This window comes from Solanum tuberosum, unplaced genomic scaffold, assembly GCF_000226075.1.
Source record: "Solanum tuberosum cultivar DM 1-3 516 R44 unplaced genomic scaffold, SolTub_3.0 scf00152, whole genome shotgun sequence".
Taxonomy (NCBI): Eukaryota; Viridiplantae; Streptophyta; class Magnoliopsida; order Solanales; family Solanaceae; genus Solanum; species Solanum tuberosum.
The window spans coordinates 1,055,456-1,072,085 of record NW_006239078.1 but is presented as its reverse complement, the minus strand read 5'-3'; the positions used below and the strand labels follow the sequence as shown (position 1 = coordinate 1,072,085).

Genomic DNA, 16,630 nt, shown 5'->3' with positions numbered 1-16,630 from the left:
ACTAATTGTATACCGGATCAGATGACAAAAAAAGGGATGTTTACTGCGAATTACAAATAAAATAAACTATGACTATAACATTTAATGTGAATTAATAATTTGCTATTTCATACAATATTTCCAATTAAAATTTCTAACTAAACTAAAAGTCAATCCAAACGGGCTCTTAAAATTACCCACTCTTACCTCAAAGTCCTGATACGTGGCAGTCTTAGATTCTCGGTGACCTTTTCAATTTCAGTGCTCACTGTGACATTAGCTAAACCCATGTCACTGTTTTAATTAGCACGTGGTATAAATAGAATCGGAAATTGTTTAATCCAAGCACTAATCCACCTTTTCACTCACTCTGTATCTCCAGCTAACTTTTTAACCAAAACAGCCATGGCGGCGACGGCGACGGCGACAGCGGCGGTGTCGAAAATTCCATCGACAGGGCTGAGGAAGAAGAGTTTGTTACCAGCATTGATTAAACCAGCTTCGCCGGGAAGAACCAGTAGCCGGAATTTCAATTTCGGTTTAAAAAAGTTTTCACCGGTAAATGTTATAGCGAGCAGTAATGGAAGTGGTAGTACTGATAATGGCGCTGTTTCTGTTACACGTACTGCTCCATTAACTCCTCCTAAGCCTTCTAGCTCTCGGTGAGTAACAATTATGCATATTTTGTCATTATTAGATGCATTTGAAGTTTTAGTTCGTTTGGAGCGTCTGTTTGGATATTGGTTATTTTATGATTGATGAGTTGTTTGGAGCTTGATAAGAGAAAATTGGAGGTAGTTTGGGTTAAGGTACAACTAGATAGGGCAACGAATAACATTATTTGCTTTCAAAAGTTTGTTCCTTGCTCTGTATCGAATCATTTTTCATTAGGAAATATGGTTCTATTTCAATTCCTTCTAAGTTTCCTTGGAGAAATTTGTGTTCTAGCAAATAGCAATTGATTAATGAAAGTGGTTATTTTGAAATCATTAAGGTGTTTTTTGTTTCGCTTGTCAATTTGAAGTTTGTCTCCATGTATCTATTATATTAGGGGTTGTCCATAGGAACATTTGAATTAAACTAGTTTATAATTGTTTTGATGGTGACACTGGTTTTGTGGAGTATGTTTTTTTTTTTTTTTTTTTTTCATTTTGATTAGTAAAGTACACAAGATTCCAATTATTTTGGCTTTTCTATCTCCTTATCTAATTGCACGAATCCATTTGATGTTGTTCCATGTATAAAATAACGGCTTTCTTGGTTGATTGAACTTTTTGACTCAGTTTCGTGATTCTAATGGAATAATTAAGCCAACAGTAAAAAGTGTTACTATATTACTGGAGTATCAGATTTTCTTTGTCAAAATATCAGCTTTTTAACCAACTGATTTATAAAAGGATGAAACTTTCTCTGGTTTTGTATATATAATGAGTTTTTTGTACATCAATCTTCTACAACCCTTTATATCGGGTATTCCCTTCCCCCTTATTTTTTCTTTTTGAACTTAATTCAAAGTGGAAGAAGGCTGCCAAATGGATAGCATGACAGGTCCAGGATCATTTGCATTCTAGTTGTACAATTGACCAGAGTTGGTTATTTCGGAAAATTAGTCTTCTATATTATTTAGATTTTGATAGAATTATCAAATAAATAACCCTCTTTACTTTTTGATGGTCACCATGAGTTAATATAGAAATTGTTTAATACCTTGGCCTCATGGAGTTGTAATTCAATGTTTATATATTACCAGGGTGAAAAGTCACACCATTTCAGTATTTGTTGGGGATGAAAGTGGCATAATCAATAGAATTGCTGGAGTTTTTGCTCGAAGGGGTTACAATATTGAGTCACTTGCTGTTGGTTTGAACAAGGATAAAGCTCTTTTTACCATAGTGGTCTCTGGAACTGAGAAGGTCTTGCAACAAGTTGTAGAGCAGCTCAATAAGCTTGTGAATGTCTGGAAGGTTAGTCTTATGTTCTGAAATATCAGGCTGTATTTCGTTGTTAACCTTCTTAAAATTTTCTATCTGGGTTTTTGAGCTATGTTTGCTTTGACTCTTCAAAAATGTTAACGGATGCATGTCAAAAGTAGTGTATTTTTGGAGAATCTAACACCGGTGCGGAATCGAAAGTGAATAGTCCACGCAACTTCGTTTCTAAGGATGTCTTTCTAATGGGATGGTGCCAATTTGATAAATTCTACAGGATCTACTGTCTGCAGTTGTGTGTTTGTGCCAATGGCATGACTGTTCACACACATATCAATTACCTGTTTATACATTGCTGTCAATTGATCTCCTGTTCTTTTAAAAGCATCTGTGATTGTTATACTTGTAGGCAATCATCATTAACAGAATTTCTTTGAAATGTTTGGTAGAGGAAGCTCTGATTTGTAAGTTAACAGTAGGCTTGCATACTTAATTTTCCTTTGCCTTGACATGCAAAACGTGAGAATAATTGGTAATTGTCATTGGTTTCTAATTCTTCAATGTCCTTTCTCATTGACTCAATGGATTAGTTAATGTAGTACCTTAAATATCTTTGCACTTCAAAAAAAAAGAAGAAGAAGAGTTACATCCTTAAATAAATTCTTCTGCAGTGAGACAAAATTATGTCTATGTCTACCTTGTATTCAGTTGTCATAAAACAGATTACACTTACCAAATTAATTTGGTATGATGTTTCAGGTGGAGGATCTGTCAAGAGAACCACAAGTGGAACGAGAATTGATGCTCATAAAACTGAATGCAGACGCAACCACAAAAGCTGAAGTATACAAGACACCTCTTGCTTTTCGTGCTTAACTTTGCTCTATATCAGAAATATTTCTAAATCAATGAGCTGGGACAATCTCCCTATTGATTAATCTTTAAACCCCAAGTTGCCGGGGGGTACATTTATTCGAATTTAATCTCTGACATACTGCAGTTAGCATATTAATCCTCTATTTGGATGAGACAATCCCTCTAAGTCTGTTTAACGAAATTGATCAAATAGGGAAATAAAGAGCTGGAATTCTTTCCTATAATTTTTTTCTTTAAGAAGTTCTGGAATTCTATTAAGTAAAGAAGGATCTAATTCCATGAAGATCAATTGTAAACGAGAAAACGAGGTCCTTTCCTTTTAGGCAGTAATTTGAGTGCACACGGTATAAAATTGTTAAGGTTCCTTGGTCTTTAGCCTTCCCATCTTTCAGTTACAACATATATAGAATGAACAGTGTATAAATTGTTTTAAGTCATTGATTATGACGTGCCATTATTTTCTTATCGTCTTAGTCTATGTACTATCTCATTATGTTTTACTTTGATATTCAGATCATGTGGTTGGTGGACATCTTCAGAGGAAAAATTGTGGATATATCAGAACACTTTCTGACTATTGAGGTGACTTCAATCTTCTTTCCCAGCTTTTACATGTCATTTGAAGTGTTTAGACATATCTCTTGCCTTGGGGTCTGATGCATGGCTAGTACTTGATCACTGATTGTTTTAGCAACTTAATCACACAACACTATTGAAGATCTTAGATTCATCTCTTTCACAAAACTGTGCATATACTAATATGATGTCTGTACAATGTGCATAATTTCATTTTTGTAGTGCCAATCAAGTTCTTGTGCTTTTTTAAATAACAAACAGATTTATTGTCTTGTGGTTGGCTTAGGTAACTGGTGATCCAGGGAAAATGGCTGCCGTTCTGAGAAATTTAAGCAAGTTTGGGATTAGCGAACTAGCCCGAACTGGGAAGGTACATTTTCCATGTTTGAAACGACTGATATATTCTAATTTTGGCATATATGCCTAAATGGTTTTGATGATTTTGGTTACCATGTTCTCTGATTGCATAGTTCTACCTTATATAAGCCAGTAACTTTTGCTGACCAGCTGTAGTGATCAAGGTTGTATGTGCTCTAAAAGGTTTGGTTCTGATAAATGGATAATAAATTGGATAACTGACTAAAGTTTGAGGAGTCACATATTTCTTAGTTTATTTGTTATTAATCAGATGTTGTCTCAAATGTCTAATATTAAAGGTTTTCTTACAATAATACCTCGATTCTATTATACTGGCTGACCCACTTTATGCAATCAAGTAGTTATCTTTATTTTTAAAGATAAAAGGAAGAAAGCACTAGGGATGACGAGGTGCTGTTGTGTATTGATCTTTGTCACCACAGATTGCTTTGAGACGAGAAAAGATGGGTGAGGATGCTCCTTTTTGGAGGTTTTCTGCAGCTTCTTATCCAGATCTCGAAGAAAAACTTCCCCGTATCCTGAACAACAAAAGTCGACCAATTGACAATGGAGCCAGGAATGATCCAGGGGTATATTATGTTCTCAAACTCCCCATGGTTTAATTCATTTTCATGCATATTTTTGGTATCTGATTGTATAATATACACTGAGCCTCTATGGAGGTGGACATGCTTGAGAGTCGCTGAATTTCTTGTGGAAACTGGTAGTATCTTGCTACATGTTATGAGTCTAATTTCATTTAACTTGCTTATTAAGAATTTCTTTTCTTGTTTCTATTCCCGACTTCTCATTATTTTTCCCTTTGGATGTGATATTCATGGACTACTTGTTGTTCTTAAGTCATTACCTACACTAAGCTTCTTGAAATCTTTCCAAACATAGTATTTCCAGTTGGTAAACTGGAAAATAAAAAATTGTGATGTAAATGAAACAATATGTACAATGTGAATGCTGTAGTCTTCCTAATCCTTCAAGAAAGGAAAATATGAAAAAAGTTATGCTATCTATACACATTTCCGTTTTACAAATTTGAACTTTGTGATATAGAGGAATCAATTTGCATACAGAGAATGCTGTTTCCTTCCTAGGATATAGATAAAAGGAAAAAGAGAAAATAGTTGTATCAGTATCTAAGCTTTTACTTCAAAATCTCTAGAAATTCCTAGAGGCAAAAGTGTGGGTATGAACTGGGCTTCTTATTGTTATCTTCCTCCTTGCTGATAGCGGATATAGAGGCCTTAGATTCTTAGATCATAAGAGTAAACTTGCTGGTCGCTAATAAATGAAGTGCAATCTTGATTCTACATTTCTCTTTCATGTCAAAGGCATGATATTTTGCAAAACAAATGTCAAACTTGTCTCAGTTTACTTGTTAGATTTCAGGAGGCCATCCATAATTTATTATAAGATTAAGTTATCAAGACAAAGAATTCATGATTGTCCATAGCTGTGTAAGCTGATGTAATTCATATTATGCTCACATTTCTTATGGTCTATGGTTCTATTTATGATGGTTTAAGGTGTTGAATCTCAATACTGTGAATTTGCATTCAGTTTTAGCCAAAAAAACTTTAGGATATATTTTTTCGCTGTATGCTCCAATTCAAACCTGTGCAGGTGTGAAAATTCTCTTTGATTTTCTTGTGGTGTTCAATTTAATCCGAAGTTGCAAATCTTCTTCTTTTTGTTTGAATATAGGGTGATGTTTATCCTGTGGAATCCAGTAATGAAATCTCAGTTAATCAAATTCTCGATGCCCACTGGGGATATCTGTATGATGGAGATGTAAGGACCCTATCTGCTTCTCAAGATCTATCTTTTTATTTCTGTATCTTCTGTGGAGAAACCTATATTACTCCATATCTGCGTTGAACATATGGTAGTCTGTGAACTACTGAGCCTTCTAATAGATGGAAAGTTTATTTTTTCTTTCCAAAATTGAGAAAGACTGCCGGAAAAACTGTGTACATCCTTTTCCCAAAGTCCATATTCTAAATTCACTTTCCCAAGACAGACCTTTTTGTTAAACCAAGTATTAATTAATCAAAGTGCATTGTTAGATAAGATAAGAACTATACTCTTTATTAATAAAAGTACCTTATGGAGGCCATTCTGCCAATGTGGTTCTCTTTGTTCCCTCTACATGCTGCAAATCCGATGATCATTTTGATACTGCAGTTGTCTGGGATTCGATCACACACATTAAGCATGCTTGTCAACAATGCTCCAGGGGTCCTAAATTTGATAAGTGGTGTTATATCTCGACGAGGGTATAATGTTCAGGTTGCTTTTTCCACTGATTCTTGCTGCTTCCCCTATAATTTCACTCCCTCTTGATTTTGTCATCTGAGCTTAATTTCAATGATTATGTTGCAGAGTCTTGCTGTAGGCCCTGCAGAGACAGAGGGGCTTTCACGTATTACCACAGTGGTCCCTGGAACTGATGAAACTATAGGGAAATTGGTCAAGCAATTTAACAAGTTGATAGATGTTCATGAGGTAAATTTACAAGTTGATAGATGTTCATGGGCTAGCTACAAGCTGATTTTGAGATGATTAGGTGCTTGGGGATGAGTTTACCTACCACGAAAACTCAATATAGTTTGTATAAGAGGGGTCCAAACTAGTTTTGCTATTTTTTGGGATTTCTTTACTTTTCCAAGCCGAGGGTCTAGCGGAAACAACCTCTCTACCTCCCAAGGTATGGGTAAGGTCTCCGTACATACCAACCTCCTCAAACCCCACTTGTGGGATTAAACTGGGTATGTTGTTGTTGTTCCCATAAGTTGATCAATTATCTGATAAGCGTTTGCCTTAGTTTTTTAAAGTTCCCACTATGTTTCTTAAAGTTGGCGTCTTTTGTGCTCAACCTTCCCAGCAGTGCACTTAGCCTTGTTAATCGTTCAGACTCGTTGCACTTTGCCAACTCTATTGTAGGTTTTCTAAAACTTAAAAGATAGTGAGTACCGCACTTTCACCTTTCCCTTACCATTAAGGTCATAGTTGTTAAAACCACCCTTCTCAATGAGAAAGTAAAGCTTGTAGATCGATACAAAATTTTCATCTTGAATGAGAATTTTACCTCTAAAAAGTTTCACTTTTCTCATATATGTACTAACATCTTGTTCATTGGGGTTGTTAGATCATACATATAATACAGTTGTGCTTGTAATTTAGGTTCAAGATATAACTCATTTACCATTTGCTGAGCGGGAGCTAATGCTCATTAAAGTAGCCGCCAATGCAGCAGCAAGGAGGGATGTCCTTGATATTGCCAGTATTTTCCGTGCTAAACCTGTTGATGTGTCTGATCATACAGTAACATTGGAGGTGATTTTTTATTTACTTTTGTCAAGTATAATTGGAGGTGAAAATTAGAAGAAACTCTTTTTTTTTTTCTTTCTATGTTCAGCTCTTTTCATGTTGTTACTTGTTGTATACTGGTATGCTTGCATATTGTAGAAGATAGCTTTTTTATTTTTGATTGCGTTAGACCCTTTATTTACATGTTTGCTCTAGCGGTTTGTTCCTTCAGCCAATCATTAATTCACACATGTTATTGCCATACTATTAACATACTTGGCCAGTGGCATGGGGAATAAGCAGGATTTTGCTCAAGCAGTGTCGGTTATTGTCACAATACCACTTTTAAATGGGCTTAAGTCTGGGAGTTTTGTAGTTTTAAGGCTTTACTTCTGGTCTATGATAGTTGTTTTTGTATTTTTCCAAGCGGTGTCAGTTTATTGTGTGTGTGTATATATATATGTATATATTCATATTGCTTTGGTAAAAGGTATTATTTACACACATTCAAAAGAAAATTCTTTGGGAAACGATGTTGGATTACACCCCTTACTGACTGCTGTACCTGGCTGAATATATCTGAATTTTCCTTCTCACTGGAAACCTTATCATAAATGAAAAGGACTGCTCATGTATACTTGTGCCATGTCTTCCCCAGATCCCCCATTGACTTCTCGTTGATTGCATGTACACTTTGCAGTTGACTGGAGACTTCAACAAGCTGTTGGCATTGCAAAGATTACTGGAACCTTATGGCATTTGTGAGGTTTGTTTTCCCAAACTGAATTTTGGCTTGTCAACACGTATAGGCTGGCATCTTGAAAGTGTTATATCCTGCATTTGGTCAACGCATATAGGTTGACATGGTGAAGTGTGTGCATTTAAAAGCTCCAATAGTATTGTTGTGCTTCTCTTATTCTAGTGACACATGTTTCTATAATTGTAGTTCTTATCGATGTGATAGTTTTGTCATTTTAGTCCACATTGTCATTCTTTTGGTGTAGGTGGCTCGTACAGGGCGGGTAGCATTGGTACGAGAATCTGGTGTGGACTCGACATACCTCCGGGGTTATGCTCTTCCTCAATAGTGTTAGTTAAACTCTTCAAGTGCATTTTAATATATCGGAAACAACTTCTCTACCTGCACCGGTAGGTATGTAGGTTAAGGCAGCATACACACCACCCTCCCCATATATCCTACTTGTGGGATTACACTGCGTATGTTGTTGTCGAGTTTCTTTCTTGCTGACCTTTTCTGGTCTGAGAAATGAGGAGTTCATTTGTGTACTATTCCTAGTGGGAGTGTACTTGTCCTATTTAGGCATTCATAGGATTTTAACTGTAAGAACTCCGAACTGTGGAGAAGAACCAATGAAGTTGAGTAATGTTGTAAACTAATTATGTGGAGTGTATTAGCTGGAGGTTATTATATTAATACATAAGTTTTAAGTTATATGCACTGACAATGTATCGTCTTTTTACTTTATCCAGTTAAGTTGTTTTCATCACAATAAGTAACGCCTCTTTTATATTGTCAACAAATCATCTGTCTTTTTCTCAATATATTAGAGTGAATGAATACAAGTGATACAAGAGCAAGAGAGGTGGAAATACAGAAAACACCCCTTGTGTCGAAGACTGTGCAAAGTGCGCGCGCGTAAAAATTGGTTCCAAGTGAAAACTCAATTAGTTGACATATTGTTCTAAACTTACATGCAACAAAGGATGTGGACTTCCTACTGCTTCCATCGTTTGTCATAGTTTAACTTGATACAGACGTTTTGTTATAACATGAAAGTTTTAAAATTTATGATCTTAAATATATCGTACATATATATGGCTATAAAGTTTTGGCATGTAATCCTTTTTTGGAACGACTAATAAGTAAATAGTGTCAAACAAAGACGAAGGACGGGAGGAGGGATGTATATTTTGCTTACAAAATCCCAAAAACTAACCAACAATACACCAAGAAGTTGGGTAAGAAGCAATAATAGGTAATAAGAGATGGGGCTTCAACTCAAACAACATAATCTTATCATAATAAGAGGTTGTTAGTTGTTACATGATCTTCGAATGAAATAAAATAAAGTGTTTTCTCTTGATCATACATAAGCAAATATATAAGTGATTTTGGAGAGATCAAACTCTCAGTATAAACTATTCCTTGCCTAAGTGCACGACATTGAGGCACTAACTTAAATGAATCTCTAGATGTCCAGAAACATGATCATCATAATCAGTGGAGTGTAGCAGCACTTCACTCTCCGCATACCTATAAATCGGCATGGCTGGTTGACGATAGAAAGGACTAGCTACTACTGATATTGGACTCGCTGACACCATACTCTTTCATTACCCACAACTGAATTTGCCTCCAGGAAAACATAATATGAATGATAAAAGCAAAGCATTCTCTCCAATATTGAAACACCACGGTTATCAATCTCCGAGTCTGGTATATTCCACATTTCCTCTAGCAACAGTATCTCTCTATATACCTCATTTGAAATACTAAATGAAAACGATAATATAATAGAGTGACAAACCAACCCAATGAAATGATCCATGAACAAATGCCAAAAAATCCATACAAAAACCAAGAAATTTAAACATATGACGAAAACCAACAAGATATTTCAGAGTATATTTCCTTTTAGCGTAAGAATTTCAACATTAAATGCAAACTTCGCGTTCAGGTCAATAATAAGAATCTGCGTATATTCTACTCTCTCCAGACCTCACTTATGAAATTTCACGAGTATATTGTTGTTGTAATGTTGTTGTGGTGGTGATTGCGTTTAATTAGCTATCATAACCTGGTGGAAGGACAACAGAATCTGAAGTCTTTGTAGAAACAAAATCAAATTCCAAAGGGGCATACTTTTTTCTTCTTTATTTTCCTATTATATTATGACAAGGATCAATATGTTTAAATGAGACTTTTCATCATTACTTAACAGTAAGTTTAAAGAAATGACAATGACCACAATTGATTTGGTGTGATCACATTGTTAGAACCGATTTGTGTAACAATCGATTTGGGTTAAGGCTTAATCTCAATATTAAGGTAACGATGCGATCACACTAGATCAATTGTTACATAAATCATACTTTTCATCATTACTTATCAATGAATTTAAATGATAGGATACAATAAAATTTAAATAACAATCAAAATAAACTACAATACAATACATGTAACAACCCTCCAAACAAGGTGTAAGTCACAACTCAAACAAATGTATCAATACATTTTTTAATACTACATACGTATATTTTAATACTAGATACATGTATTTTTTTTTACCAAATACTTCAATTTTTCTTCTCTCTCCTTCGCTCTCGTTATGCACAGATACACTAATAAATATATTCATATTTTTTTTTTATACTAGATAAATGTATCTTTATTAACATATGTACAGAGCAAATTACTAAATGTGCCAAATATATGTATTTAGCAAAGAAAAAGTGATAAAGAAGGTAATTTTTAAAACTAATTAGGATCTAAATTAATGAAACAAACGATGTCGTTTCTGACTCTTTCTTTTAAAAAAAATAGTATTGAAATTATTAAAGAAAAATCCTGAAAGATAAAAAAAATGAAAAAGGAAAATTCTGGGTCTCCAGATCCCCACTGTCCCCCATCGGTCGCCGTTGCCGGTCATCGGAGTTAATCACGACAGAAAATGTAAATTCCGTTCTTCTCTCAACAATTTACACTTTTTTTAGAGAGATAAAGCATCATATATGCAAATTTGGATTTTAAAAAATCATCAGAAGTTTAGCTGTTGAAATCACCTATTCAAATGCTTTTGTGAGTGAACAGTTTTTTTATGTTCTGTTATGTATATTTTTGTTTTTTTTAACAGTATTGAGCTCAGTTTTTGTGCAAAATGGTGATAAAATGTGGAACTGAAAGTGAAAAGGAGATCAGCTTTAGATGTGTTCAGTGTGGATTCTCAGTTACAACTCTTTACATACAGTACTCTCCTGGCAATATCCGTCTCATGAAATGCGTATTTTTTCTTTCCTTGCCTTATAATTTCATGAACAGCATATAATTCTTACTCGTTCTGTTTCAATTTGTTTGTATGGTTTTGACTTGATACATTTGAATCATGTTAGTTTTAGGGGCGTTTGGGCATGAAAATCGTGAGTATTCGAAAAAAGTAGTTTTTAACTTCAAGGTGAAAAGTGATATGTGAAACTAAAGATACATAAAATGTACCAAAATGTTCATTAATCTTGTGGTCTTAAACATTTCATATGGAAAGTTGGAATTAAAGAGTTATCAAGAAAAGAAAGAGTTTTTCTTTTTGAAACAGTCAGGAAAGTAAGACGAACAATTTGAAATGAATGGAGTATTATTTTTCTGGGATCGAGCTGTTGGCAGAGGCGGAGGTGGATCTAGGATTGGTTGTTTATGGGCTCTTACAATGATTTCAAGTTAATATACGATTATAATGGTTCATAGTCAAAATATTTTTAGATATTCAGTGTGAATATTTCAATATATAGAGTTTGAGCAAAAGCTAATGGGTTCCGTGAACCTGCATGAACCATGCTGGACCTGTTCCTGCCTGTAGGAGTTTATATCCAATATACAGACCATATATACTAGTTCTTTTTGTAACATTGATTTGGATGCTTAACTTTATGCAGGGAAATTGCAAAGCAGTTGCTGATGAGTACATTGAATGTGAACTTATGGTAATTGATACAAAAAATGAATTTGAAAAGAAAAAGAGAGAGATAGAACACAAGTTATATGTATAGACTTCATTCTTGGTTTAGTTCCTAATTGTTTGTTTGGAATGTAGATATTGGTCATTGACTTGATTTTGCATAAAATTAAAGCTTACAGACACTTGTTCTACAATAGGTTCTCGAGAGAGACTTTGCATAATGAGGTACCTAATTCTGTATTTCTAGTTCATTATTTGTTGTGTATATGTAGACATTGCATTACAAACCCATTGTGTTCTCTTTTTCTCGTTTGATTGTTTTTTGTTCTTTTATGCAGGTCTTGTTGTGGAAATTATCTTTGGGTTTCCTGATTTTAGATGCTTGTATCCTTCTAGTCTCCAGTTTATATGTACCGATATCAAGTGTTTATCTATATTTTGTGTATTTCGACATTTTAACAAATTATTATAGATATCTTTTCTTTTGAAAAGGCTAAGTATTATTGATATAGCACAAAGATTGTGTTCGAGTACACCAAAAGTTCAAAACACAAGAAAAACAGAAACCCTCTATTGCAAGCTATCTACAGACTGCAATAAGGTTTCCACTTCGTTTACAAAATCCATCCTGATCCAACTAGATAACAAAGATATAGATGGACAGATTTGATCTTCAGAGTATTGTTAGCCTGACCTTCAAAAACTCTTTTGTTCCTTTCCTTCCATATATAGAAAGTTACTCTTTCTTCATGGACCAGATATTGCAATATGTAATCCTTTAGTATTGCATTGGTAGCATACCTATTGATGGTTTAGTTTACCCCTCTTGTTAGGTTGTGACCATATGATAATTTAAAGAATTAACTATTTCTTGTAAGTTTCTCTAACCAACTATTTGTAATTACACTTCAGATGTATAAATTTTAATTCTAGTCTTTCTCCTTGACATGACGTTTGATTATTTTCAATTATAAGTGTGCTTATCTTTTCTCTTCTTGTGAGTGTGTGATTTTAATCTCGGGACGATGTATTAAACTACTGAGCTTTATTGAACTAAAAGAATAGAATTCCAGTTCAGTGGAATAGAATTCAATGGCAGCCCTCTGTTCCTAAAGAGGGCAGCCTTTAAGCATGCATTGTTTAATCGCCTTAACTTGAAAAGACCAAATGTTGGCGGTATGCACAACTCAAGATGAGAGGAGTTTGCCTGCAAGCTTTGCCTCATTTCTGGGGCTTTGTGGAAAGGTATGCACCTTGAAATTTGTATTTGTTCTATTTCAGTGCCTATCCATTCCCCCTGTCGATCTAGATCTTTGCTGTAAGCATAAGGTGGCGGTTGCTGTTGTTAGGTGCTCATGGGCGTCTTCTTTGGGAATCTCATGTTCCTTGGCATAATTCTATTTGGCACAAGGAAGTTTCTGAATGCAAAAATAGGAGATTCAAGGTAAAGCTTTCCTTCATCTTGCAGTTTAATAGTTCAGTTTATATTTGTTTTGATGTTTAATACTCTCTTTCGCTAAATAAATGTTCCTTTTCTCTTTTTGGACGTTCAAAAATGTTTGACACCATTTCCCTTGCATATTATTCTACATGACGTACTAGACAAAACTTCCTGTTGGGTATGATTTAACCATTCTATGAGCAACATACTGAACCTCTATATATTTTACAATCTATAAGTACATGTGAGTTGCTGATTAAAAGCCATTTCAAGTATAACAATTTTGTTAGCCCTGCAGACAAGGATTGCCTAAGGTTTCTATGGAGCTGATGAATATAACATGTTACCAATTTCAAAAAAAGGCTTTTACGGAGCTTTAGAGTTTCTAGTGTCACTTGAGTTTTTCTAAACCTATCTAAGACTGGAATTCACTCTTTCTTACTGAGTAGAGAATTGATAATCCTATCTTTCTTTTATTTCGAGTTGGCTCGCACAGTTGGAGTCACTAAGGATCAATGATTACCTCTAATAATTTTAATTGAAAAAAAAACATCTCATGTGAGCAGAGGTTTTAGTCTAAATGATTTCCTCAGACATCGAGTTAGCATATACATTTTTGGAGTTGAAGTTGATTATGATTACTGTGTACTTGGCAACAGGTGTAAGCATATATTGCTTTCAATCCTCGTTTCGAGTTACTTCAAGATTTTTGTTATTGCCATGATGGTATGTTCCTTGCTGTCATTTGGCCATAGTGGATCAATTACTTAGAAAACTTTCTTGTTTCACAGTAATACTTTTCTACTAATGTTTTATTTATTTATAGGTGTGGGAATTTCCCTCTTCCGTTGTTTTCATCATTAAAATGTTTGTCTTGTCATCTAATGCACTGGCATTACTGGGTAAGAAGTTCTTTTCGAAGTTAATTTGAAATTTGAAGTATGTGCACTAGACAATTTGCCAGCTTATGAAATTCGCCTGACAGTGGATTTAACCTTTTGCCATGAGAGCTTTCTGTTTCCATCTCCAATGTGAAAACTTAGGTCATTCAAGTTTAATCCATATTAAAAATGGTTGTGCTACTCATCCTCTGCACTCTCTTGGTGCTATTCTTTAATATAATATGCATCAGGGTTGCGGATTAGTGAGTAGGCTCAGGCATTAACTTTTTGAGGCCAAAGCTAATTTGTCCACATTTTGAAAGTTTGGTGTGCCAGGTGCCCGCTAGTTTAGACATTCAGTTGCCTGCTGGTGTAACTTTTCTTTGATCTAGTTAAATGTCATTGGTTGTGTCCCTTTGGAAGGCTTAAAGATGAAAATGTATGCTTTGTGACTTTGGGTGTGAAGGTATTAGTTGGTAGGATTCATCAGAGCCTAGAGGTGTCGATATTTTATCCTTCCTCTCAGGAGTTGGATTGATATAAAAACTAACATTGGCATCTTAGAGATAGAATTCCATGTTTTTCTAAGAATTTAGAGGTTTTGATCAGTATAACAAAGATTAGCAGAGTGAGTTACAGTGAACCTTGACGGGACATAAAGCACAACCATGCACATGGATACAGTATAGTGTGGATTGTTGAAGATGAAAGGGGGAAAATAAGGAACCAGAATGTGGTGAATATGGGTTTGAATATTGACGAGGAGTTAAATTGCTGTCTCATTGCCAAACATGTGGTCATCCAAAAATAAATAATGTTAGCACTGCCGTAACTGTTGAGTTAGGTTGATGCCTATTCAGATATTGAACATTTTGAATTATATGAATAGAGTTGTTATCTGTTGGTTGATCCCTAGATATCACTAATATTCCTATAGCATTTAATGGGTCATATCTTGGTTTTAATAGTTGCTTCTTGGTGTAGTCTACCTTATTTTTTTCCTGCTTCTGAATCCTCCTCATATCCCGAAAGAGCCAATTGTTGCCACCCAAAAAAAAAAAAAACATTCTGCCCCCATAGAAGCTTTATAAATACACCCTATGGCGGAATTTTTTTTAGCTTTTTATTGGGGTTTCAAGGGCTTGAGAAAAGACGCTCTTCCGGAGGAACTCTCTCTTCTAATAGGTATAGTTTTTCAACTGTTGGGCGGACAAGTAGAAAGAAATTCTAGTACGTCAAGCTTTCCATGGTAATGTAAAAATAGAATCAGATCAAATACTTGCCTTGCAAACAAGAAGCAAAAACATGCTATCAGACTTCTCCATGCATTGCTCTGGACTTTTTATCAGAAGACTTTGTATTTTGTGTTTGATGACATACTTTATCGTACTGCCTGATGCTTCTTTACTTTGTTCATCACTTTATCTTGTTATTTTGTTGTCATTATTTCTTATCTTTCAATCCTGCTTTGATTAAACTTCTTTTGAGCTGAGGGTCTATTTGAGACGACCTCTCTATCTACCTTACCCTCTCCAGAGCCCACTTGTGGGATCACACTGTATATGTTGTTGTTGACATACTTTACCCGATTGTGAACCAGTGATCACAGATGCAGTCATGATTCGATGCATATGGATCTGCTTTGCTGCACATGCCATGAAATTCCTTGTTACTCAAGGTCTAGGAACATATCAAAAGCTAGTTCTTTGGTAGTCATTCAGCAGAGTTCATAAATCCATACTCTTTTAATGGTTGCATCTTGACATTGGCTTGAGAGTAACTTCAAACCTCCAAACGGTTCAGGTAATTACTTAAATCACGTCCTCTACGTTGATCTTCAACAACTTTTGAATCTAATATATTGTCGTTGATATGTTGATTTTAGGCTGAAGATCTCATCCTGTGTTGCTTCAGAATCGTCTGATTAGAATTGGGTATCCTGAAAGCTCCTCATTTCTTTTGTCTTTGACATTTCCTACCCGTCCTTTGTCCAACGTACTAGAATAAGCAAGGTGGTGTGTTCTCAGATAGGAAATTTGACTCTGGTGATCGCGGAGATGCCTACGATCAAACATGGAGAGATGGACACTGGTACTCTTACTATGATAACACTAGTTGTTCTATTTTTTCATGTTTTCAATAGAGATATATTTATGTTCTCTGTATAACAGTCCATTTTATAATGTAGGTTAACTCCAAGTCAGGAGAACATGTATTAGGACTATTATTTTGTTATTACCACAATTAATTATCTTTGAGGATGATTTAATGAGTTGAAACAACTACTTTTACCCAGTAAAATCCTACAAGTGGTCCATTGAGGGCGAAGTGTATGCAGACCTTACCAGTACCTCGTGGAGGTAGAAAGGTTGTTTCCATAAGACCCCTGGCTTATGTGCAACAAATCTAAGTACAAAGAAGAAGAAAACAATGTACTAATCATGGAATAATGTAAAGAAAGGAACAAGAACAACAAATAATAGGATAATAGACTGCTTCACCAACAAGTCTAAACCCTCGAAAAGCAACACTGCTTCACTAAATTGTCTCATTATTATTTATCCTTGATATTATTAA

General features: G+C 34.9%; 2 protein-coding genes across 2 annotated transcripts; both read left to right on the top strand.

The window, feature by feature from the left end:
• The first annotated feature begins 336 nt into the window (after positions 1-336).
• On the top strand, positions 337-8,506 carry LOC102600503 (acetolactate synthase small subunit 1, chloroplastic). Its single transcript, XM_006353183.2, has 12 exons — positions 337-641; positions 1,730-1,943; positions 2,667-2,750; positions 3,297-3,365; positions 3,646-3,729; positions 4,160-4,306; positions 5,436-5,522; positions 5,916-6,020; positions 6,114-6,236; positions 6,915-7,067; positions 7,741-7,806; positions 8,045-8,506. Exons 1-12 carry the CDS (start codon positions 385-387, stop codon positions 8,126-8,128), a joined length of 1,473 nt encoding a protein of 490 aa, XP_006353245.1. The 5' UTR covers positions 337-384; the 3' UTR covers positions 8,129-8,506.
• Positions 8,507-10,644: 2,138 nt separating this feature from the next.
• LOC102600169 (protein arv1 homolog) lies at positions 10,645-16,332 on the top strand. Its single transcript, XM_006353182.2, has 11 exons — positions 10,645-10,734; positions 10,916-11,062; positions 11,709-11,756; positions 11,867-11,956; positions 12,070-12,115; positions 12,894-12,976; positions 13,081-13,175; positions 13,832-13,898; positions 13,999-14,074; positions 15,654-15,856; positions 15,939-16,332. The coding sequence occupies exons 2-10, from the start codon at positions 10,940-10,942 to the stop codon at positions 15,764-15,766; spliced, it is 741 nt and encodes a 246-aa protein (XP_006353244.1). The 5' UTR covers positions 10,645-10,734; positions 10,916-10,939; the 3' UTR covers positions 15,767-15,856; positions 15,939-16,332.
• The last annotated feature ends 298 nt before the right edge of the window (positions 16,333-16,630 follow it).